The 26,162-nt window shown below is 40.7% G+C and overlaps 1 protein-coding gene across 2 annotated transcripts in view; it reads right to left on the bottom strand.

The window, feature by feature from the left end:
• LOC308288134 (synaptosomal-associated protein 25-B-like) overlaps positions 1 to 26,162 on the bottom strand; it is a gene marked incomplete at both ends in the record, with an annotated part of 78,737 nt that overhangs the window by 34,873 nt on the left and 17,702 nt on the right. The window contains one exon of one of the 2 annotated variants that reach the window (XM_080729481.1): positions 15,763 to 15,880. In XM_080729481.1, coding sequence (XP_080585607.1) covers positions 15,763 to 15,880 — 118 coding nt within the window. Of the gene's footprint in view, positions 1 to 15,366; positions 15,485 to 15,762; positions 15,881 to 26,162 lie in introns of both variants that reach the window. The other variant, XM_080729480.1, reaches the window with a different exon arrangement.

Below are 26,162 nucleotides of genomic sequence, written 5' to 3'. Positions count from 1 at the left end.
GTGTAGAATGTTTCATGCAAATTGCAAAAAAAAATCCTAGAATAAAAACGGGTTTAAGCGTTTTACAAACTGCTCAAAATTATATAGCGCCCCCCTTTGGCCATTTGGGGTAAGATTGGTTTCAGTGATATTTGAACTAACCCTCTACACTATTTTGTCATGAAAATGTGACTTTGCATGTATGTTTTAGAGGCAGAAGAATAATTTGCATAAAAATGCAATATTGTTTGAATTATTTAAAAAAGCATGTTTCAATGTTAAAGAAATCCGATCTGACAGATCTTTAGATATCGGTCCAAAGTTCACGTAAAAAAAGTTTTGTGCACGTGACGCAAAAATTCCAGAATAAAAGCGGGTTTACGCGTTTTACAAACTGCTCAAAGTGGCGGAAAATCGAAGGGCGGAGCTTACTTAACAACGACACAGATGTCTTCCGCTTGAGTCAAAGCACGCGTGTAACAAGTTGCATGTCTTCAAATGAAACGAGTCATGACTTATGCCCGTTTGAAGTTTGAATTTTCAAACGCTTCGTATAGCGCCCCCCTTTGGCCGATTGGAATAAAATTGGTTTCAGTGATACTTTGACTAACCCTCCACATCTTTGCCAAATGCCATGAACGTGTAACTTTGCATGTATGATTTAGAGGCCGAAGAATAATTTGCATAAAACCGCAATATTGATTGAATTATTAAAAAATGATATTTCACTTTAAAAGAAATCCACCGAGATAAATCTGACCGTATTGGTCCAAAGTTCATGTGAAAAAAGTTTTGTGCGCGTAACAAAAAAAACCCAGGAGGAGATAGATTTTTACTGTTTTTCATATAATTCCGAATTGTGGGAGATCTAAAGGTCAGAGGTCAAAAGTCAGAGGCTAAAAGTTGTTCGGCATGAGGAGACGCATACGTGTATACAGGTTTCATGCCTGTACCTCAAACACAGCATGAGCTATACCTGTTCAAAGTTCGCACTTTCGAAGGCTTCCTACAGCGCCACCATTTGGCCGATTGCTGTAAAAAGTAATAGCACACTTCGCCACTGTAAACTGAACACATTGATGTTTTTATTTTCATTTTCTCACTAAGTATGTAGGAGTAGAAAGGAACCGAAGTTTTTTGATACTTGATATGACTGCCTGATAGATAAATAAATAAATAAATAATGACAATATCTAAAGTGTGCTCGCCTTATAGGCGAGCCCACAACTAGAAAATATTGTTCCTTCGAAACAATTGTGGGCTCGCTTCAAGCCAGAAAACAATGGCTATAAAAGTACAAAATGTCAAGATCGCAGGCAGTGCTCTCTTTGACGTTACTGACGTCAAAGATTGGTCCATTTTGTTCCAAAAATGTGTTGTGCAAAAGTTGACCCGCTGGTGGCGCTATAACAGGCCAATGTGAGAAGGGTGGTATCTTTTCCTTGTCCGATTGGGAATGTGCTTGCAAGATTTCACGCACATTGCAGGCTGTGTTCATGATTTGAGGTGTTTTTGGCCTTGGCCACTTTATCGCTGCTTTCAGCTATATTTATAATTATTATTATATTTTTTGTGTGTGTGCACTTCATAGGCATATTAGATAAAGGTCCTTAGATTGTGTGTAGAATGTTTCATGCAAATTGCGAAAAAAAATCCTAACGGGTTTAAGCGTTTCACAAACTGCTCAAAATTATATAGCGCCCCCCTTTGGCCAATTGGGGTAAGATTGGTTTTAGTGATATTTGGACTAACACTCTACATCTTTGCCAAATGCCATGAACATGTTACTTTGCATGTATGATTTAGAGGCAGAAGAATAATTTGCATAAAACTGCAATATTCATTGAATTATTAAAAAAAAGCATGTTTCAATTTTAAAGAAATCCGATCTGACAGATCTTTAGATATTGGTCCAAAGTTCACGTAAAAAAAGTTTTGTGCACGTGACGCGAAAATTCCAGAATAAAAGCGGGTTTACGTGTTTTACAAACTGCTCAAAATGGCGGAAAATCGAAGGGCGGAGCTTACTTAACAACGACACAGATGTCTTCCGCTCGAGTCAAAGCACGCGTGTAAGCAAGTTGCATGTCTTAAAACGAAACAAGTCATGACTTATGCCCGTTTGAAGTTTGAATTTTCAAACGCTTCGTATAGCGCCCCCCTTTGGCCGATTGGAATAAAATTGGTTTCAGTGATACTTTGACTAACCCTCTACATCTTTGCCAAATGCCATGAACGTGTAACTTTGCATGTATGATTTAGAGGCCGAAGAATAATTTGCATAAAACCGCAATATTGATTGAATTATTAAAAAATTATATTTCACTTTAAAAAAAATGTGGTTGATCAATCTGACCGTATTGGTCCAAAGTTCATGTGAAAAAAGTTTAGTGCGCGTAACGAAAAAAACCCAGGAGGAGATAGATTTTTACTGTTTTTCATATAATTCAAAATTCTGGGGGATCTAAAGGTCAAAGGTCAAAAGTCAGAGCGTAAAAGTTGTTCGGCATGAGGAGACGCATACGTGCATACAGGTTTCATGGCTTTACCTCAAACTCAGCATGAGCTATACCTGTTCAAAGTTCGCACTTTCGAAGGCTTCCTACAGCGCCACCATTTGGCCGATTGCTGTATAAAATAATAGCACACGTCGCCACTGTAGGCTGAACACATTGATGTTTTTATTTTCATTTTCTCACTAAGTATGTAGGAGTAGAAAGGAACCGAAGTTTTTTGATACTTGCACTGACTGCCTGCCTAGTATAGAAATAACTAGAAAAATATTGTTCCTTCGAAACAATTGTGGGCTCGCTTCAAGCCGGAAAACAATGGCTATAAAAGCACAACATGTCAAGATCGCAGGCAGTGCTCTCTTTGACGTTACTGACGTCAAAGATTGGTCCATTTTGTTCCAAAAATGTGTTATGCAAAAGTTGACCCGCTGGTGGCGCTATAACAGGCCAATGTGAGAAGGTTGGTATCTGTTCCTTGACCTATTGGGAATGTGCTTGCAAGATTTCACGCACATCCCAGGCTGTGTTCATGATTTGAAGTGTTTTCGGCTTTGGACACTTTATCGCTGCTTGCAGCTATATTTATTATTATAATTTTATAATTTCTTTGTGTGCACTTCATAGGCATGTTAGATAAAGGTCCTTAGATTGTGTGTAGAATGTTTCATGCAAATTGCAAAAAAAAATCCTAGAATAAAAACGGGTTTAAGCGTTTTACAAACTGCTCAAAATTATATAGCGCCCCCCTTTGGCCATTTGGGGTAAGATTGGTTTCAGTGATATTTGAACTAACCCTCTACACTATTTTGTCATGAAAATGTGACTTTGCATGTATGTTTTAGAGGCAGAAGAATAATTTGCATAAAAATGCAATATTGATTGAATTATTTAAAAAAGCATGTTTCAATTTTAAAGAAATCCGATCTGACAGATCTTTAGATATCGGTCCAAAGTTCACGTAAAAAAAGTTTTGTGCACGTGACGCGAAAATTCCAGAATAAAAGCGGGTTTACGCGTTTTACAAACTGCTCAAAGTGGCGGAAAATCGAAGGGCGGAGCTTACTTAAAAACGACACAGATGTCTTCCGCTCGAGTCAAAGCACGCGTGTAACAAGTTGCATGTCTTCAAATGAAACGAGTCATGACTTATGCCCGTTTGAAGTTTGAATTTTCAAACGCTTCGTATAGCGCCCCCCTTTGGCCGATTGGAATAAAATTGGTTTCAGTGATACTTTGACTAACCCTCTACATCTTTGCCAAATGCCATGAACGTGTAACTTTGCATGTATGATTTAGAGACCGAAGAATAATTTGCATAAAACCGCAATATTGATTGAATTATTAAAAAATTATATTTCACTTTAAAAAAAATCTGGTTGATCAATCTCACCGTATTGGTCCAAAGTTCATGTGAAAAAAGTTTCGTGCGCGTAACAAAAAAAACCCAGGAGGAGATAGATTTTTACTGTTTTTCATATTATTCCGAATTGTGGGAGACCTAAAGGTCAGAGGTCAAAAGTTAGAGGGTAAAAGTTGTTCGGCATGAGGAGACGCATACGTGTATACAGGTTTCATGCCTGTACCTCAAACACAGCATGAGCTATACCTGTTCAAAGATCGCACTTTCGAAGGCTTCCTACAGCGCCACCATTTGGCCGATTGCTGTAAAAAGTAATAGCGCACTTCGCCACTGTAAACTGAACACATTGATGTTTTTATTTTCATTTTCTCACTAAGTATGTAGGAGTAGAAAGGAACCGAAGTTCCCGTCTACTGTCTGACTGACTGATAGATAAATAATGACAATATCTAAAGTGTGCTCGCCTTATAGGCGAGCCCACAATAATGACAATATCTAAAGTGTGCTCGCCTTATAGGCGAGCCCACAATAATGACAATATCTAAAGTGTGCTCGCCTTATAGGCGAGCCCACAACTAGAAAAATATTGTTCCTTCGAAACAATTGTGGGCTCGCTTCAAGCCAGAAAACAATGGCTATAAAAGCACAAAATGTCAAGATCGCAGGCAGTGCTCTCTTTGACGTTACTGACGTCAAAGATTGGTCCATTTTGTTCCAAAAATGTGTTGTGCAAAAGTTGACCCGCTGGTGGCGCTATAACAGGCCAATGTGAGAAGGTTGGTATCTGTTCCTTGACCTATTGGGAATGTGCTTGCAAGATTTCACGCACATCCCAGGCTGTGTTCATGATTTGAGGTGTTTTTGGCTTTGGACACTTTATCGCTGCTTGCAGCTATATTTATTATTATTATTTAAAAAAAAATTTGTGTGCACTTCATAGGCATGTTAGATAAAGGTCCTTAGATTGCGTGTAGAATGTTTCATGCAAATTGCAAAAAAAATCCTAGAATAAAAACGGGTTTAAGCGTTTTACAAACTGCTCAAAATTATATAGCGCCCCCCTTTGGCCATTTGGGGTAAGATTGGTTTCAGCGATATTTGAACTAACCCTCTACACTATTTTGTCATGAAAATGTGACTTTGCTTGTATGTTTTAGAGGCAGAAGAATAATTTGCATAAAAATGCAATGTTGTTTGAATTATTTAAAAAAGCATGTTTCAATGTTAAAGAAATCCGATCTGACAGATCTTTAGATATCGGTCCAAAGTTCATGTAAAAAAAGTTTTGTGCACGTGACGCGAAAATTCCAGAATAAAAGCGGGTTTACGCGTTTTACAAACTGCTCAAAGTGGCGGAAAATCGAAGGGCGGAGCTTACTTAACAACGACACAGATGTCTTCCGCTTGAGTCAAAGCACGCGTGTAACAAGTTGCATGTCTTCAAACGAAACGAGTCATGACTTATGCCCGTTTGAAGTTTGAATTTTCAGACGCTTCGTATAGCGCCCCCCTTTGGCCGATTGGAATAAAATTGGTTTCAGTGATACTTTGACTAACCCTCCACATCTTTGCCAAATGCCATGAACGTGTAACTTTGCATGTATGATTTAGAGGCCGAAGAATAATTTGCATAAAACCGCAATATTGATTGAATTATAAAAAAATTATGTTTCACTTTAAAAAAAATCTGGTTGATCAATCTCACCGTATTGGTCCAAAGTTCATGTGAAAAAAGTTTCGTGCGCGTAACAAAAAAAACCCAGGAGGAGATAGATTTTTACTGTTTTTCATATTATTCCGAATTGTGGGAGACCTAAAGGTCAGAGGTCAAAAGTTAGAGGGTAAAAGTTGTTCGGCATGAGGAGACGCATACGTGTATACAGGTTTCATGCCTGTACCTCAAACACAGCATGAGCTATACCTGTTCAAAGTTCGCACTTTCGAAGGCTTCGTGCAGCGCCACCATTTGGCCGATTGCTATAAAAAATAATAGCGCACTTCGCCACTGTAAACTGAACACATTGATGTTTTTATTTTCATTTTCTCACTAAGTATGTAGGAGTAGAAAGGAACCGAAGTTCCCGTCTACTGTCTGACTGACTGACTGATAGATAAATAATGACAATATCTAAAGTGTGCTCGCCTTATAGGCGAGCCCACAACTAGAAAAATATTGTTCCTTCGAAACAATTGTGGGCTCGCTTCAAGCCAGAAAACAATGGCTATAAAAGTACAAAATGTCAAGATCGCAGGCAGTGCTCTCTTTGACGTTACTGACGTCAAAGATTGGTCCATTTTGTTCCAAAAATGTGTTGTGCCAAAAGTTGACCCGCTGGTGGCGCTATTATAACAGGCCAATGTAAGAAGGGTGGTATCTGTTCCTTGACCTATTGGGAATGTGCTTGCAAGATTTCACGGACATTGCAGGCTGTGTTCATGATTTGAGGTGTTTTTGGCTTTGGCCACTTTATCGCTGCTTGCAGCTTTATTTGTTATTATTTTTCTTTTTGTGTGTGTGTGCACTTCATAGGCATATTAGATAAAGGTCCTTAGATTGTGTGTAGAATGTTTCATGCAAATTGCTAAAAAAATCCTAACGGGTTTAAGCGTTTCACAAACTGCTCAAAATGATATAGCGCCCCCCTTTGGCCAATTGGAGTGAGATTGGATTTAGTGATATTTGGACTAACACTCTACATCTTTGCCAAATGCCATGAACATGTTACTTTGCATGTATGATTTAGAGGCAGAAGAATAATTTGCATAAAACTGCAATATTCATTGAATTATTAAAAAAGCATGTTTCAATTTTAAAAAAAAATCCGATCTGACAGATCTTTAGATATTGGTCCAAAGTTCACGTAAAAAAAGTTTTGTGCACGCGGAGCGAAAATTCCAGAATAAAAGCGGGTTTACGCGTTTTACAAACTGCTCAAAATGGCGGAAAATCGAAGGGCGGAGCTTACTTAACAAAGACACAGATGTCTTCCGCTCGAGTCAAAGCACGCGTGTAAGCAAGTTGCATGTCTTAAAACGAAACGAGTCATGACTTATGCCCGTTTGAAGTTTGAATTTTCAAACGCTTCGTATAGCGCCCCCCTTTGGCCGATTGGACTAAAATTGGTTTCAGTAATACTTTGACTAACCCTCTACATCTTTGCCAAATGCCATGAACGTGTAACTTTGCATGTATGATTTAGAGGCCGAAGAATAATTTGCATAAAACCGCAATATTGATTGAATTATTAAAAAATTATATTTCACTTTAAAAGAAATCTGGTTGATCAATCTGACCGTATTGGTCCAAAGTTCATGTGAAAAAAGTTTTGTGCGCGTAACGAAAAAAACCCAGGAGGAGATAGATTTTTACTGTTTTTCATATAATTCCAAATTGTGGGAGATCTAAAGGTCAAAGGTCAAAAGTCAGAGCGTAAAAGTTGTTCGGCATGAGGAGACGCATACGTGTATACAGGTTTCATGGCTTTACCTCAAACACAGCATGAGCTATACCTGTTCAAAGTTCGCACTTTCGAAGGCTTCCTACAGCGCCACCATTTGGCCGATTGCTGTAAAAAGTAATAGCACACGTCGCCACAGTAAGCTGAACACATTGATGTTTTTATTTTCATTTTCTCACTAAGTATGTAGGAGTAGAAAGGAACCGAAGTTTTTTGATACTTGCACTGACTGCCTGCCTAGTATAGAAATAATGACAATATCTAAAGTGTGCTCGCCTTATAGGCGAGCCCACAATAATGACAATATCTAAAGTGTGCTCGCCTTATAGGCGAGCCCACAATAACCGATCTACAAGCTCACAACGCCTCTTTTCACAATATTTATCTGTGGAACTGCTTGTCGGGATGGGGGGTCCCCAGTTCAAATATGATTTTTTTTTTGAGGGGGGGAGAGCCACTGCTGTACAGTAGTGTCATCACAAGGTTTGTGGACCACACAGAAAGAGAAGCACCCATTCAGTCATCATAGTTACACATGTGCTCAGACATGACAATTACATGTATTTGGCCGCGGACCCCCCATCTCAAAATATGTTGTTCCAGGTGTGTGTGTGTGTGTGTGTGTGTGTGTGTGTGTGTGTGTGTGTGTGTGTGTGTGTGTGTGTGTGTGTGTGTGTGTGTACTCTGTAGTGTGAAAGTGCAAGTGGCCAGTTCAGTGATACCATACCAAAAAAGATGCATAGTATTCTTATATTATATTATTATGATATTGCCTCCTGTGTGAACTGTGCATATAAATAGGATGGGGCAGGTGTAATATACACTTGTTATTAGCCCATATACCGGTACATATTGCTTGAATCATGAATTCAATTGCACCTGTCAACTTTGATTATTTCCAATGTCTATTAAATACTTAAAGCTATACTGTGTAAGATGCTCAACTAGTGGTCAGTAGCCCTATAGCAAACCGCGGTCGCGTTCGCGTCTTTCGCCCGTTTTTCGTACCTTCACACCCCCGCGTCTGCCTCCACAACGCCGAGAGCTATCTTTAGAGGGGTCCCTGGTTCCTGTGCGTTCAGGCATTCCGGAGAAACGGACTACTTCACCCTGCCTGGTAGGCGAGATTACCTTTTGAGTAAAGAGACACACGGGCGACTACAAATATGGCGACCCCACTTCAAGATGCGCTGTGATTGGCCGGTAGTGTACCATGTGTGCATGATCGGCGATGTGATTGGGCAACGTATACACAACGTATACAGATGATGCAGATTACGTCATTTTGGCGCGAAATCCGGTCCACGGCCAGGATCATAGAAAACATATAAAGAGAAGGCTTCAGAAGCTGAAAATAACGGAGTGGGTGTTCTAAAACTTTAGCGATTTAACAGTTAGGACAATTTTAAGATTTGTTTTATAAAAAAAGTTACATGGTACAACTTTAATGTATTTATTTAAAGACACATTTTTCTTTTTGACTAAAACTATTGACTAAAACTGGACTAAAACCTTTGTGTGGGTTCGTCGACTAAAACTTGACTAAAACCTTTTGAGTTCTAGTCGACTAAAACTAGACTAAAACTATCAAGGATATAAATGACTAAAATCTGACTAAAACTAATAAGCATTTCGTCAAAAAGACTAAGACTAAGACTAAATCTAAAATGCCCGCCAAAAACAACACTGTTCCAGGGACCACCCAGAAGCAAATATTTCAGTTACAAATGTTCGCTTTAAAAAAGATATATTCAAAGATTTGCTAAAGATTTCACGATTTTTCAAAAATATATATATTTTATAAGCTTGTAGCGAGCTGTGTGCTTGTATATCTGCTATTTTTCAATAGCTAAAGCATAAAATAATTCCAGGTGGAGGTGGAGACTAGTAAGTATATCAGCAGCAAAATCCACGATGATGCCCGATTCATCCATGCACTGTTTTATAGACAACCGTGAATGCATTAATGATTCATAAACTCGGGCATCGATATAGTACTGTACTGCAGTGGTTCTCAACCTGTGGGTCGGAGCCCCCAGGGAGGTCCACACATTCTTTTTTGGGGGTCCCCAGATGACATTGAAGTGACAAATTAAGGACTTTTAAGACCTTTATAATACCAACAAAAAAAATAAAAAATAAATGATCTGCATCAAAAGTAATCAATGAACTATATCATGCCTGTCCGGCCGAAACCAGCTAACTTTGTTCTTTTTTATTATTATTATTATTTACATAAATCAGTGCTATTGAACACCCTTTGTGTTGAAAAGTATCAGCCAAAATCTCCTATTACTGAGCTGGATGTTTTTACATTTCCTGAAAACTTTATGTTTTGGAGTTAGCTGATTTTGGCCAGACTGTCTGGCCCAGACATCAGAGATATTATAAAAACTGGTCAAATATTGGCCAAATTGTAAAATAACATGAGGCAAAACATTTTAAAATAACCGATCTACAAGCTCACAACGCCTCTTTTCACAATATTTATCTGTGGAACTGCTTGTCGGGATGGGGGGTCCCCAGTTCAAATATGATTTTTTTTTTGAGGGGGGGAGAGCCACTGCTGTACAGTAGTGTCATCACAAGGTTTGTGGACCACACAGAAAGAGAAGCACCCATTCAGTCATCATAGTTACACATGTGCTCAGACATGACAATTACATGTATTTGGCCGCGGACCCCCCATCTCAAAATATGTTGTTCCAGGTGTGTGTGTGTGTGTGTGTGTGTGTGTGTGTGTGTGTGTGTGTGTGTGTGTGTGTGTGTGTGTGTGTGTGTGTGTGTGTGTGTACTCTGTAGTGTGAAAGTGCAAGTGGCCAGTTCAGTGATACCATACCAAAAAAGATGCATAGTATTCTTATATTATATTATTATGATATTGCCTCCTGTGTGAACTGTGCATATAAATAGGATGGGGCAGGTGTAATATACACTTGTTATTAGCCCATATACCGGTACATATTGCTTGAATCATGAATTCAATTGCACCTGTCAACTTTGATTATTTCCAATGTCTATTAAATACTTAAAGCTATACTGTGTAAGATGCTCAACTAGTGGTCAGTAGCCCTATAGCAAACCGCGGTCGCGTTCGCGTCTTTCGCCCGTTTTTCGTACCTTCACACCCCCGCGTCTGCCTCCACAACGCCGAGAGCTATCTTTAGAGGGGTCCCTGGTTCCTGTGCGTTCAGGCATTCCGGAGAAACGGACTACTTCACCCTGCCTGGTAGGCGAGATTACCTTTTGAGTAAAGAGACACACGGGCGACTACAAATATGGCGACCCCACTTCAAGATGCGCTGTGATTGGCCGGTAGTGTACCATGTGTGCATGATCGGCGATGTGATTGGGCAACGTATACACAACGTATACAGATGATGCAGATTACGTCATTTTGGCGCGAAATCCGGTCCACGGCCAGGATCATAGAAAACATATAAAGAGAAGGCTTCAGAAGCTGAAAATAACGGAGTGGGTGTTCTAAAACTTTAGCGATTTAACAGTTAGGACAATTTTAAGATTTGTTTTATAAAAAAAGTTACATGGTACAACTTTAATGTATTTATTTAAAGACACATTTTTCTTTTTGACTAAAACTATTGACTAAAACTGGACTAAAACCTTTGTGTGGGTTCGTCGACTAAAACTTGACTAAAACCTTTTGAGTTCTAGTCGACTAAAACTAGACTAAAACTATCAAGGATATAAATGACTAAAATCTGACTAAAACTAATAAGCATTTCGTCAAAAAGACTAAGACTAAGACTAAATCTAAAATGCCCGCCAAAAACAACACTGTTCCAGGGACCACCCAGAAGCAAATATTTCAGTTACAAATGTTCGCTTTAAAAAAGATATATTCAAAGATTTGCTAAAGATTTCACGATTTTTCAAAAATATATATATTTTATAAGCTTGTAGCGAGCTGTGTGCTTGTATATCTGCTATTTTTCAATAGCTAAAGCATAAAATAATTCCAGGTGGAGGTGGAGACTAGTAAGTATATCAGCAGCAAAATCCACGATGATGCCCGATTCATCCATGCACTGTTTTATAGACAACCGTGAATGCATTAATGATTCATAAACTCGGGCATCGATATAGTACTGTACTGCAGTGGTTCTCAACCTGTGGGTCGGAGCCCCCAGGGAGGTCCACACATTCTTTTTTGGGGGTCCCCAGATGACATTGAAGTGACAAATTAAGGACTTTTAAGACCTTTATAATACCAACAAAAAAAATAAAAAATAAATGATCTGCATCAAAAGTAATCAATGAACTATATCATGCCTGTCCGGCCGAAACCAGCTAACTTTGTTCTTTTTTATTATTATTATTATTTACATAAATCAGTGCTATTGAACACCCTTTGTGTTGAAAAGTATCAGCCAAAATCTCCTATTACTGAGCTGGATGTTTTTACATTTCCTGAAAACTTTATGTTTTGGAGTTAGCTGATTTTGGCCAGACTGTCTGGCCCAGACATCAGAGATATTATAAAAACTGGTCAAATATTGGCCAAATTGTAAAATAACATGAGGCAAAACATTTTAAAATAACCGATCTACAAGCTCACAACGCCTCTTTTCACAATATTTATCTGTGGAACTGCTTGTCGGGATGGGGGGTCCCCAGTTCAAATATGATTTTTTTTTTGAGGGGGGGAGAGCCACTGCTGTACAGTAGTGTCATCACAAGGTTTGTGGACCACACAGAAAGAGAAGCACCCATTCAGTCATCATAGTTACACATGTGCTCAGACATGGCTGAGCGGCCATAGTTTGGCTGTTCACTTCACACGCACAGAATGCATCATCACACAAGAGCTCGGCAAACTTGACAAACCTGGCGTGTGCGTTCTAGTCAGGAAGGAAGAGGTGATTTTCCCCTCTCCTTCTACCAGGGTGAGGTTTCCAACGCGTGATCGTGTTCTACAACAGGATTCTACCGAGTCCCAGAAAAGACACGCTTTGATTGGCCAGTAGTCACCTTGAGCCACTTTGAGTGACAGTTGGGGTAAACGCTCAACTTCAAAACATGATTTACAATATTGTGCCTATCGGTAACTCCAATGGCACAAGGAGTCCGCTTAAGTGAGTATCACAATGTTTGGCACGGCGATTTGCTTGCTTTAGCTCGCTAGGCGGTACCTCTCTTGGCTCAAGTTCGCTTGAGACGATGCATCTCCGATTGCGGGGAAAAACTATACTTTATCTGCAAAATAATTAGTCTGCGGTTGTTGGAAAAGTAGCAGTGAAAAAATACCAGGAGGTTGGGGTTGAGAATCCAATGACTGACGATGCACACCACCGAGCCAGGTGCTAGAATGTTTTTTTGTTTTTTTTTTGCTGTATAGAGTAGAGGGTATGCGCATGCATAAAGTGAATGGCAAATCGAGTAGCAAATAGAGTGGCAAAGTGAGTGGCAAAGTGAGTTTAACGTTGTTTAATGTCGTTTAATGCAATCAAAGTCGTTTTTGGCCACTCACTAGGTGTTCCTGCATAACTTCCGTGTATGACGATGATGTCACACGCATACCCTCTATTAGAAGAATGTTACAACGCCCCACCCACCGTTCCTTCTGGGGGCGGTGTCCTAGTTTTCTCCGTCTTGCATTCAGCCAATAGAACGCAGGCAGTGCGAGGCTCGGTAGAATCCCGTTGTAGAACAATATCATGCGTTTCCAACCCCTCAGGAATGAAGTAAGAGCAGAATGGCCACCACGTGTACAGCTATATGGTCAATTACCAGTTGCTATGGGATGCAATATAATATCGTTGCTGTCGGGCAGAAACCTCTTCTCTCCATATTCTAACTTTGTGTGTTTTTTCGTTAATCAATGGCACTACTCGATCATACTACTTGTAGAGCTGCAACAATTGCTGTTTCTACTTTCTCAGTTCTGGACATAATGAGGTTTCCACTCGACAGAGACGATATTATGGCCAATTTCCGGTTGCGGTGGGATGCAATATAATATACTATGAATTCTAGAACTGCATACACAGTTGTTACAGTTGTTGTTGTTGTTGACAAGTTTGCCCAAACCTTGTATGATTAAGACTCTGAACAGGATGTTCCTGAAGGTATACAGGGAAAGACAGTCAATAACCAAGAGTTACATCGTGGTTACATCCACATCAGAAGCTTTACTGGGGAAACACATGTTTAAGGAGGTCTTGTTTAGTAAAAAACACTTTTTCTTTCTGGCTTTGATTATACATTTCAGTTAGTTACTAAGGGCCATGGGTGGCCAAGATCACATGACTGATGAAGTTAATATAATCTGTTATATTTGGTTTTGTGTCGGTGTGACACGCCCCAAAATAGGCAATCTAACAAGCTCACAGCGCACTGCAGCGCAACACTTTTTGAGCTTGTTGACCATATCTATTTTCAGCAACCAAGCATCAAGCCATAGGGCCTATAGCAAGATCCTACATGTTTTTACAATAATTGGCAGAAAACAGAATGTAAATGGAGAATCGATGCGGAAAATACTGTTAATATTTCTTTCTTTTTTTTACATGAGATTCACGTCTGCTCTTTTCATGTGGCCACCTCAGAACAACATTTGTCTAAATCAAAACACGTTTTTAGTTTTAGTAAGGGGTCCAGTTGAATCTCTATTATATAGAATAACAGCACAGAAACTAAAGAACCTCCTTAGACATTTTTTTCTTTGTTTACAGGGCTATAAGTTCCTGGTGGAAAGATGTGTGAAATGGGTCTTGAACAGCGTTTGACACTCTCCTGGAATACAAGGTTCAAGTTAGGCATAATAATCTGTCTGGTCACGGACTCATTTAGACCTGAGATGCCAGGTGAATGCAATAAATTCCCTCACAGTAAAGACGTGAGGGAGGGTCTCCAAAGCCCGGAGGTGAAAATCACCAAAGAATTAAGTCCCCTTGTATCTACCAGACTCAAACCATGGCTGTTGTTGAGGGAAGGGGGCACGTCATTTTCTTTGGCCAGGACGGGGCGACCGGGGGTCATGCCTATGTTCCCTCAGCCCTATATTATGTTCCCACAGGTTAGGCTCAGGCTTGCGGTTAGGCTTAGGGGCGGGGTTAGTGTTGTTACTTGTTAGTGTTCGTTTTTCAGGCAACACAGGGCCAAAGGAACATAGGTACACTTCCGGTGGCGACCAAGGTCGTGCCAAAAAAGAAACGCCCCCAAAATAGCCAAAAAGGATAGCCATAGCCATGGTTTGTGCTATACGTATCGGCGGCTAGAGGCAGACAGATTTAATTAGCCCTTCATTATGCCCCTCCCAATAAGCTTTTGTCCAATGCTAGCTTAGAACATGCCCCTCCCAAAAAGCTTTTGTCCAATGCTAGCTTAGAATAACTTCCTGCTTGCCAAGGCTGGGAAGGGCATAGTGAATGGCTAATTGAACGTGAAAATCTCTTTCCTTCATAGACTCCACGTACTTGGGAGATTTTCATGTTCGCGTACCAGCGAAATGACACGGCTGAATTCTGGTAAGATTCAACAACATTTGTGCCTGGAAGAGCAGCGCGAGGGGATCCGCAGGAGAGAGAGAAGGGGGGTTAAGGAGAGGAAGAACACATACTGCTCCCCCAGCCTGGAGGAGAATCGTCTCTCATCCACAGAGGAATGAAGGGCTCTTGATGGCAGCCATTATTAGATTGTTGGAAACGAAGTGAATGAACGCACCATAGTGACGTCACGTGGAAAGTTGTGCATGTGTGTTAAAGTGTATAGCACGGCTCACACAATCAGCATGCATGCATAAACACTCACACACACACGCATGCATGCATGCAAGCATGCAAACAAGCGTGTGGAGGCATGCACTCACTCACGCAAACCCACACACGCACGCACCCACACACACCCACAAAGTGTTGGGAGTATAGACATTGTTCCGGTTGGCTGTGGGCCTGACTCCCTCTCACCATGGATCTCACACCATGCTCTATAGTGTACTGTAGAAGCAGGCAAGACACATAGATAGAAAGGCAGGCAGGCGGGGCGACCACTGAAACACATGCAAGTGGAGGCAGAACGCAGGCTTGCATCTTACTTTTTACAGGGACATGAGCAAAGACCACATAAGCTCCCTAAATTGTTCAAATTCTTTTCTGCATCCTTCATGTCCTTATTGATCTGGTCCATCCCCTCCTCGATGCGCTCCAGTTGCTCTGATTACCAACACAATGTCATTTTGTTTTTTTAATCCACACCAAAAGAACGACAGCAGGGGAGGAAGAGAAGAAGAAGAAGAGGAGAAGAAGAGAGCAGGGTCGGAAGAAGGGAAGACAAAGGAAGAGGAGACAAAAAAAAAGACATTGACTGTGACAAGAGACATACATCAGACAATCAACAACATCACCACCAAAAACCAAAACCACCAGCACCACAGCACTGGACTGGACAGGCTTATTGGAGCTGCAGGTTGCTCCACCCGAACGGTACCTACTTTTCAATACATGGGCATATCAGACCACAGCAGTTCCCAAAATCTTTTAAATCTTTCTCCGCTTCCTTCATGTCTGCATGCACCTTGTTCATGCCCTCTTCGACACGATCAAGTTGTTCTGGTGAGGACAAAGGCAATGAGAGTAGTGAAATGAATTTTGATTTGGTTTGCTTTTTTTAGGGGGGGTGGGGGGAGGCAGGCGGGCGGGGGATTGGGAGGGGTGGTTTGGGTCGGTGTCTGGGGTTTGCTGTGCTCTACAGCGCCACAATGCAAGTGTAGGTAAGGTCACGTAAATGGCAAGGCAGCGGCAGTATAAGCATTATAGGTGCCTGCGTGCGTGTGTGTGTGTGTGTGTGTGTGGGTGGGGGGTGGGGGGGGCTCGGTGTGGCCTGACAGCGTGTCGCTGGTTCGATTCCCGATCCTAAATACCTTTGCTGCGTGTCACTCCCTATCTCTCTCCCCATTTCCTGTCAGTCTACTGCTCTATCAATAAAGGCATAAAAGCCTTATCACCTATCTTTAAAACAAAGAATAGCACACACTTGCTTTTGTCAAAAAGCCATTGTATCTCTCTTCCTGGGTAATTATATTCCAGGGAAAGTATTGGAACAATAAGATTAAATAAATTAAAAAGGATTGGTATAGATTGTGAAAGTCACTGGAACGGTCCTGGAGAGATGGAACACCATTCTAACAAAATATAGACGTTCTCACACTTTTATTTAATTATTTCAAGGACCCTCACAATACATATCACTTACACTTGTAACCATACATTTAGGCCATTTGAAAATACCAGATCTACAGGCTCACAATGCGTTGTGATGCACTGAGCTTGGGGATCTGGTATTTTTTAACTTGTGAAATGTGACATTCTGCAGAATGAGTACTTTAACTTTTGGTACTTTGAGTATATTTTGATACCGACACTTTTGCACTTTTACTCAAGTACATTTTGAATACGGGACGTCTACTTTGTAACAGAGTGTTTCTACATTGCAGAATTGATACTTTTACTTAAGTAAAGTTAAGTACTTCTTCCGTCACTGGCAGGAACAGAGTACAGTAGTTTACTGCTGTGTGAGTCAGCCGGATGAACCACCGTGTGTGCCCATATATGGGTCTAATGTGTGGCATTAGGAGGGGGTTATCCCCTGGCTGGAGTTCCCCACCGGCACACTACTACTACTACTACTCACAATCCTTAATTAGCCCTGCCCGCTAATCCCTGGCAGGGCCGGGGGATTGGAAACGAAGATGAACGTGACAGAGAGAGAGAGAGAGAGAGAGAGAGAGAGAGAGAGAGAGAGAGAGAGAGAGAGAGAGAGAGAGAGTCACGTTTATCACCTCCAGCACACCTGCCCGTCCATAATGTATTCCTCTTATGGATTATGGGAAGACGGTGGTCGTCACATGGTGACAGCCAATCAGAGAGAGCGATGGGGTAGTAGGACCACTCCTGCTCTGACCTGGGTTGTCCCACTTGTTTGTTTTTAACCATGCACTTAAATCCCGATATACGGGTCCATTAGGTATTTAGGTTCCATGTGTACACTGCCAGAGAAGGGAAGACCTTCAAACGTAGTTTGAGAAACACTGACTTAATATGTCAATTATTCCTTGGCTTTCGCCCCTCAATTGGCCGATCTACTGTTTGCGAGGCGTGAGCATGTACAGTAGATCTGCTATTTTCACAATAGAACCAATGAACCATGTTATACAAAATGTAATGCCTAAACTCTTAGTGCTCGTCAGGATGGGGGGTCCCCAGTTAAAATATTATTATTTTGGGGGCCGCTGCCTGAAAAGGTTGAGAAGAGAACTATTGCCTTAGTCCGAGTCAAGACTGAGTAAAATCATGGGCGAGACTGAGACTGACTCGAGTACTACACTAATTGATACTTTAAGTAAAAAATGGGAGTACTTTTTTTTTTCCACCATTGGTAAATGGATGCTATACAATTAGGCTAATGTTGTAAATCCTACCACGGACTTGAAGACAGATCCAAGCTTGAATAATTACAGTAGCTCTTCAACCCCCATGCAGTGTGTAATGCATCAGAAGACAAAGCCATTTCACACAATATGCTCACGAATTCAACCCTGCTTGGCGGTGCCAGAGTTATGATTTATTTATGAACAGTGTTTTGGGTGGGCGGCGGGTGTGGGACGCTGCGGAAGTATCGCTGCGGAAGCAGAGACTGGAGTTATTGGTGAGTTGCTATGGTTACACAACGCCTCCAATAACCTAAGATATTAACATTTGATCTATGTTTCTGGGGAACCTGGGTTGAATACGTAATGTATACTGTCTGTAGCTGGGGGGAGTACTTGTGAATAAAGCAGTGGTGTAAAGTACATTTAAGTCTGCAGATATTATGGAAGTTTAATCTGCAACACAACTTTATACAATATGCAGTGGGGGTCCCTGCTTTCAGGCTAAGGGGTCCTCAGCCTGAAAAGCCTTGAAGACCACAGCATTATTTTATACTTAATGCCATAAAAGAGCATATAAGGCCTAACAAACTGATCTAAATACAAGAGGGATTGAACTCTGGCTCTGACTCAGCCCAGTGCTTTCCTGCAGGCGAGGATGAGTCAGTGCTGGCATGAGATCATTCTAGCCCACACGTTTTCAAACTGAGGCCACCAGGGGGCACCAGGGTGCCAATTGTAAAGGGGGATCTTGGATTATGTGTTACTCTAAACCTATAACCTGGCTGCTATATACTGCAGTGCACTCATTCGCAAACAGTGGGTCGGGACCCATTTGTTGGTCGCGGACACCTTTTGGTGGGTCCCTTGGGGTTTCCTACATGTAGTTTTTAATTATTTGTATTTCAAAACATATTGTATAGGTATAGGCATAAATGTATAGGGCTGAAGTGGTTAATGTATGTTTTGTAATAATAATAAAAACCTACATGGTAACTAGTAACTGAAGGTTTTAAATACTCCAGTAAAGTAAAAGTACCTCAAAATTGTACTTAAATAAGTAGTTCACAGCCAAAATGTTTTTTTCCCCCTATCTATTACTCACCCCATGGACACTTAATTGAGTTCAATTATATATATATATATATATATATTTTTATATATATTGTTTTTCTTTGTCGCATTCCTAAGCCAATAATAAATGCATTTGGGTCTCCATCCTGATCGGCCTACAAAGAGTCTCCTCAAATTATTGTCTTAGGAATGTGACAAAGAGAAAAAAATATATATATTATTGAACTCAAGTCTCCATGGGGTGAGTAATCAATAGAAAAACTGTCATTTTGGGGGTGAACTACTCCTTTAAGTACATACTTGAGTATATGTACGCACGCACGCACGCACGCACGCACGCACGCACACACACACACACACACACACACACACACACACACACACACACACACGGATCAAGGTGGGCAATTGCAAATTGTGTTCCTCTCTCTCTCTGTGCCATGTTTCTTGAAGCAGGGGGTGATCTATCAGAGACTGAAGGTGTAATTCAGGTCATCACGCATGGACGAGCCCGGGAAGATGAGGACTCATTAAGCTAGCCAACGCTGGGACGGAAACAAAGGTCATTCCTCACTACATGAGAGCACACATTTTCCATATGGATGTCGTGTGTGTGCGTGCACGAGTACGCTGTTGTGTGTGTGCGTGGCTGCATGCTGTGTATGTGAGAGAGTGTGTTCTTTCGCGTGCATATGTTACATGTGTACATGTACAAGTCCATGTACTGCATGTATAATTTGTGTGTGTTTGTATGTGTGTGTGTGTGTGTGTGTGTGTGTGTGTGTGTGTGTGTGTGTGTGTGTGTGTGTGTGTGTGTGTGTGTGTGTGTGTGTGTGTGTGTGTGTGTGTGTTTCGGTGCATGCTCGCAGGTGCTGCACAGTAATGTAATGTATGTCTGTGTGATAACCGCAGTTGGAGAGCTTAATTACATAGCAGGCTTTTCATCTCAGCGAGTCTGTATGAAACAGCACAATTACAGGCTGTAACCTATTGTTCTGCAGCAGCCGGCAGCAGACACCGCGCTGGGTGTTTGTCGGAGCCAATGGGGAATATATATGGTAGGGAGGGACTCGTTTTTTTTTTTTTTGCTGACTCATCGGTTTCCTGATGTAAGCTAGCCAGCCTGCCTTGGATCCACGCACAGTCAATGTAGACCACAGTGGCATAGCTCCGAGTAAAGACGGACAAGAAGATTGATGAATTGATGATTTGGCAATACTTTGTTCTTAACTTCCATGCCAGCAGAGCTCATTAAATTGCACCTAATTGATGAGGACATAGAGAGAGTGTAGGAGGGCATGGAGAGGGAGGGAGAGAGAGAGGGTGAGAAAGCAAGATGGTAGGAATGAAAGAGAGAGACACAATGAGGGAATTGCATTAGTGTGACTGTGTGCGTGTGTGTGCGTGTGTGCGTGTGTGTGCGTGTGTGTGTGTGTGTGTGTGTGTGTGTGTGTGTGTGTGTGTGTGTGTGTGTGTGTGTGCGTGCCTGAGCGTGTGCGCATACGTGAGTGTGTTTCAGTGTTAATTCTGTCGAAACTATGACAAGAAAAACTACTTTTGTCACTAAAATGAACAAATAAAAACTAGACTAAAATGTTAGGGAGGGACTAATGGAGAAGAGATCCGGTAGAACTAAAAGTCAAGTCTTTTTTATGTTTGTTTGCACTCAGATGTTGCTGATCTACAAGCTTGTATATAGGCTATTTCCAGCATGTAAACAGGTGTAAAATTAGCCATTACGACGCCATAAAGGCCCGCCAAAAAACCTGCCAAAAAAAACGCCAAAATCAACTGTACATTTAAGTCGACTATGACATTAATCGACTAAAACTAGACTAAAACTAAAACTTTTCAGATGACTAAAATATGACTGAAACTAAATGAAATGTTATGCAAAAGACTAATTCAATTCAGTAGCTAATTCAAAACGTGCTGTCAAAATGAACACTCTCGTGCTCGTGCTCATGCGTGTGTGTGTGTGTGTGTATGTGCATGCGTGCGTGTGTGTGTGTGTGTATGTGCATGCGTGCGTGTGTGCGTGCGTGCGTGTGTGTTTGGGGAGTAACTCTCAGAGAGGATGACATAAAGACAGACTGAGATACGGAGACACAGCGAGAGTGTAGTAGAGAGGAGTCATGGGGCCAGAGGAAATGTGCTGAGATGCTGAAGTAATCTGACTCTGTGTGAATTGATCGCTGCCGCTGCGCGCTAACAGCAGCAGGGAGCAGGCTGATGGCTACCACTCTGGAGACTCTGCAGTCGTCGACGCAGGGCAGGAAGGAAGGAAGGCAAGCCAGAGACAGAGAGAGGAGAGAGGAGACTATATGGGCCCTATTTTCATCCATGCCTTAACCAGTGATTCTCAAACTCATTTCAAGCCAAGGTCTCCCCTTAACTCTGACAGTGTACAAATGGAGCCAAATAGACCCGTCAGAGTTCATTTGGTTCCATTTGTACACTGTCAGAGTTTACAGACTTGTATGGGTCAATTTAGACGCCCCCCTAAAGGAACCCACAGAGTCCCTGGAATCCACTTTGAGAACCACTGCTTTCCTACCCCTTATCTTTAAACCTTTTTGACATTATTTACTATTTTAAATGGTTCAAATAGCTGATCTACAAGCTCACAACCTGTGGATGTATTTTCAGTGGTGTAAAGTAACTAAGTACAGTTTGCTTAAGTACAGTTGTTAAGTAGCATTTTAAGGTATTTCTACTGTACTTTACCCCAAGTATTTCCAATTTCCAATACTTTCACTTCTACACCGCCATTACATCTCGGATCGAAATATAGTGTTTTTACTCCACTTTAGTATCAAAGCCCCCACACCACCCCATTTGAAAACCTTAGTCACTAGTTTCTTGGTAGATTGATTAAAATTGTGAGCTTTTTGTGAACTGCTATTTTCTGAAGATTTTTATACATTTGAAAACTTGGAAACGGGACATTCCACATAATGACCACTTTTACTTTTGGTACATTTTGATGACAATACTTCTGTACTTTTACTCAATTACATTTTGAATTCCGGACTTTTACCTGTAGCCTACTGAAGTACTTTTACACCAAGTACAACATTTGAGTACCTTTTCCACCACTGAGTATTTTAAAATGTTTTTCCAAATAGTAAAAAAAAAAAAAAGGCAAAGAAGTTTATTGATAAGGGGTAAGGCATGGACAGAAACATAGCTCTGTCTGTTCTGTTTGGCAGGCTAGTTAGTTTGCTGTGTCACGCACGCACGCACGCACGCACGCACGGGGAGAGAATGAGCAAGTTTTTTGGTCGTACAGCACGTCTACTCACTCACGCACGTACGCGCTCGCTCGCCTAACCTCAAATGCTGCATTAAACCTCACCCCCCCAAACTCTGACTGCAACCCACCCCAACCTGAAACACTGCATCAAACCCACAGCTCACAATATGCTGCATGAAAACCTCACCCCTAGAAACCGTCTGCTACCAACCAACCTCCCCGTCTAACATCCCCCCTCGTCGGTGGTGTAAAGTAACTCATTATTTACTTTACTTAAGTGCTGTACTACACTTTTGAGGATTTATTTTACTATACTGGAGTATATCCAATGTCAGTACTTTTACTTCTACTCCTCTACATCTCCGAGAGGCAAATATTGTACTTTCACTCCACTACAATTATTTGACAGTGTTAGTTACAAGTTACTTTGCCATTTGAAATAGCCGATGTACAAGCCCACAATGTGTCGCATCGTGACACATTGTGAGCTTGTAGATTGGCTATTGTAGATTGGCTATTTTCAACTTGTGAGTACTTTCTACTTTTGCTACTTTAAGTACATTTTGAAACCAACACTTGCACGCACCATTGCTGATGCTGCTTTTTGAGAATGTCTGATCTTGGGGTTAAAGTAATTATGTCAAATTGTTTGTCTACGTTTAGTGGGTCTTCCTAATAACTAGGGGTGTAACGATACATTTTAATAGCGATTCGATACATATCACGATACATGGTTGACGATACGATACATGAACGATATTGGTTCATTCATGGTGATACGATACGATTCGATTCAATGATTTAAAATCGATATAGTAACTATTTAGCAAAGAAATTAAATCTGTGTGAAAGGTGTGGATAGTGCAGGTTTTTAAGGGAAACATATATTATTATGGATATAAATAAGTAAATACAGTGATTATCTGCCAAATACATGGACATTGTATATTGACAAACCTGCACCTTGACATGAACCCAGAGATTACACACATTTATCAATAGAACAGTGTAGCTATATGGAAAGGAAAAGTAATTAAACCCCTCCTTTTCATTTTTTCTCCTTAAAAATGCTAAATACAATGCACAAGTAGGTAGTATCGATACAATCGATTCTTTGAGCTGCCGATTCGATACGATACAAAATAAAACGATACGGTTCGATTTTTGCTGTTTTCATTTCGATATACTTCGATTTTTTAAGTTAAAAACGATATTTCGATACAGTTACTATATCGTTACACCCCTACTAATAACAGAAGCCTAGTAGTGTGCAGCAGGAGCGCCTCAGTGTTGGAGAAAGGCCTTTGTTGATGGGGCAGCTGGACTCTCTCTAGTCCAGCACTATGCATTCTGCAGAGTCAGCCTCACACAGGCCAAACATTACAGCCAGAGGCTTGCACTGGCCTAATAATATAATACCCAAGTGCCACAAAAACAAAACAAAAGTTGCAAAATAGTGGTTTTCAACCCTTTTTATTTCAAGGTCCATTATTTATTCGGGATTTGAGCCACGGACCACCATTTGATGAGATTTAGCCTCTCAGACCCAAGTTTGGATAATATTTTGACCACAATTCCATGCCATATTGATGTGGTACGGTCAAACAATCAAAATAACAATTCTTCTACATTCTCTAATTGTGTAGACATTGAGTAATACAGTTTACTGTAACAATAATTTAACTGGCAAAACATAGAACAGTATAACATCTGTTTAGCAGAATGTGACGGCTCATGTGTGACAACGATGGCATGGATGCGTGTGTAATGACAACTAATAAGAGATTGCTAAAAGAAGAAACACACTTTTGACCAAAACAAAAGTGTAAAAGCAATCGGCTTATAGGCTCCACTCTAAGCTATGAGGGCTGCTGGGTTCTGCCGGGGAAACTTGACAACAGGGGCATTTCTGCCTAATAAACCCCACAGACAGTCATTTGGGATCAATATAAGTAGGAAAACGAGCCTAGATGTTATTTAGGGCGGAGTTGTCCTTTAAAGGAGCTATAGTCAGCTTTTTCATTGTAGGGCCGACACTTTGTTTACATCCTAGTCTATAGACTAGAATGTAAACAAAGTGTCGGTCTGACAATGGCCAAAATGATTATTTTATCATTATTTTACGCTTTTTGTGGTCATTTTTGAATAGAAACACATATATGAAGATTATTTTTTTATAAAATATTTTTGAAACATTCTTTTTATTTTAGCATCCGTTTTTCAAGAAAAAGTTGACTATAGCTCCTTTAAGCTTCTTGCTCAGGGACATTAGATATGTACAGTAGTCTATATGCACACTGCTGCTTATTGATGAACTACAGTAAAGTACCTTTGTTTATCACTGTATATACCGTGTATATTTTGTATTATTACATTATAATTTCTTCTCTTACTGAATATATTATTATGTCTAGGTCTCTGGTCTCTAAGTCCCAGCGACATTTCGCCACTTGTACTTTAGTCACAAATGAATCTTGATTCTCGAAGCCACGACCTTAGGCTTCTCAGACGACCTCTCTCCACTCAGCGATGGCCGTTTTGATTGAAATTTTTACTAATTCAAGGCATAAGACCAAAACCAAAGCGCTCTGAGAAAAGAGGACAAGCAAACTGTCGTCTGTCCTCATTTCCTCTCCATGCTTAGAATGTAAATGTGGAATTCAGCCTACATGTTTTCGCTCTCTTTTCTGGTTTCAATCCAGTGCACTCATGCAGGCAGTTCCTCTGTTACCTGCCTACTACTACTTTAGCTCCCTTGTTAGATACGCCATGTTACATTATATACGACCTCCTCTATTCAATTATTATTATTACATTATTACTTTTGTTTCATGAATTGTACTGTTGTTTTCTATTTGCTTTGATGCTTTGAATTGCTTACTGTATGTTTCAACCATGGTTTGATTTGATTTGATTTGATTTGATTTGATTACGTACTACCTCCTCTGTTACATTACATACGTTCTCTATAACAGGTTCTCAACCTGTGGGTCGGGACCCACAGGTATAGAGGGTATATGCATTTCTAAAGTGACAATTTAAGGACGTTTTAATATTTCTAAAATGACAAATTAAGCATTGGCCAAATTGTCAAATATTAGAGGCAGAAATTGTGAAAACTTTCACAATAGAACCGTGTTACACAAAATGTAATGCCTCAACTCTTAGTGCTTATCTGGGTGGGGGGGTCCCCAGTTCAAATATGATTATTTAGGGGGTCACGGCCTGAAAAGGTTGAGAACCACTGCTTTATAAAATACTACCTCCTCACTCAGTCACATTACTACCTCCTCTATTAAGTTAAACACTATACCTAGCTCCTCTGTTCAATTACTACCTCTTCTGTTCCATTACTACAGGTCCATAGGGTTCCATTTGTACAGCCTCTGATTTAACTCAACATTAAGGACGTGACTTGTGTGCGTGTGCGAGGGGTCAAAGTGCAACGGTCGGCACAAACGGTTGCACTGGAGTGGAAGGAGAGAGTGAATGAGAGTGGGGCGTGTTTGTCGTTACCAGTCAAAATGATCATGGTGTCCCCGTGCTAAAGAGGACGGCGCTAAGGTATCTATCGCTGTGTGACCCCTGACCCCGTGGTCGATCAGGGGGGAAATGATGCCCTGGTAACCGTGGCAACCGGGTTTTCAATGACACAGCAGATGAAGAAGCAGAGGGTTAAAAGCATTGATCGGGTTAATGCAAGGATCTAAACTTAGCTCAAAGAAATGGCTCCACAAGGTTTTCGAATGCACAATCTGTATACATGCCAAAACTGGTAATACATTTTTGTAACAAGCTACGGTGTATAAACTACTTTTAACTGTAAATTGCAATGCATACTTTAAAAATATATATTAATATTATATATATAATACAGATGCTGTACGTGCAATTTTATTGAATTAGCATTATCTAAGACCCAGGCATAGTGTAGGGAGTCAAAGAGGTTGGCAAGCTTCTTACAGTAGGTATAGATAAACATCTCATTTCTGAAAACTGTGTGGCTGGGTTTAATTAGAAATGTTACAAAGTATTTTTTATTTTTAGAAAACATTAACATTTTGAAATAGAATGTACTGTAAGCTCAAGATTAGGGGTGTAACAATATAGTAACATCGAAAAATCTATATTCTAT

Source organism: Nannobrachium achirus (genome assembly GCF_963921795.1).
Source record: "Nannobrachium achirus genome assembly, chromosome: 7".
Classification (NCBI taxonomy): Eukaryota; Metazoa; Chordata; class Actinopteri; order Myctophiformes; family Myctophidae; genus Nannobrachium; species Nannobrachium achirus.
The sequence above is the reverse complement of the archived record's forward strand: the minus strand, read 5'-3'. Positions and strand labels throughout refer to the sequence as shown.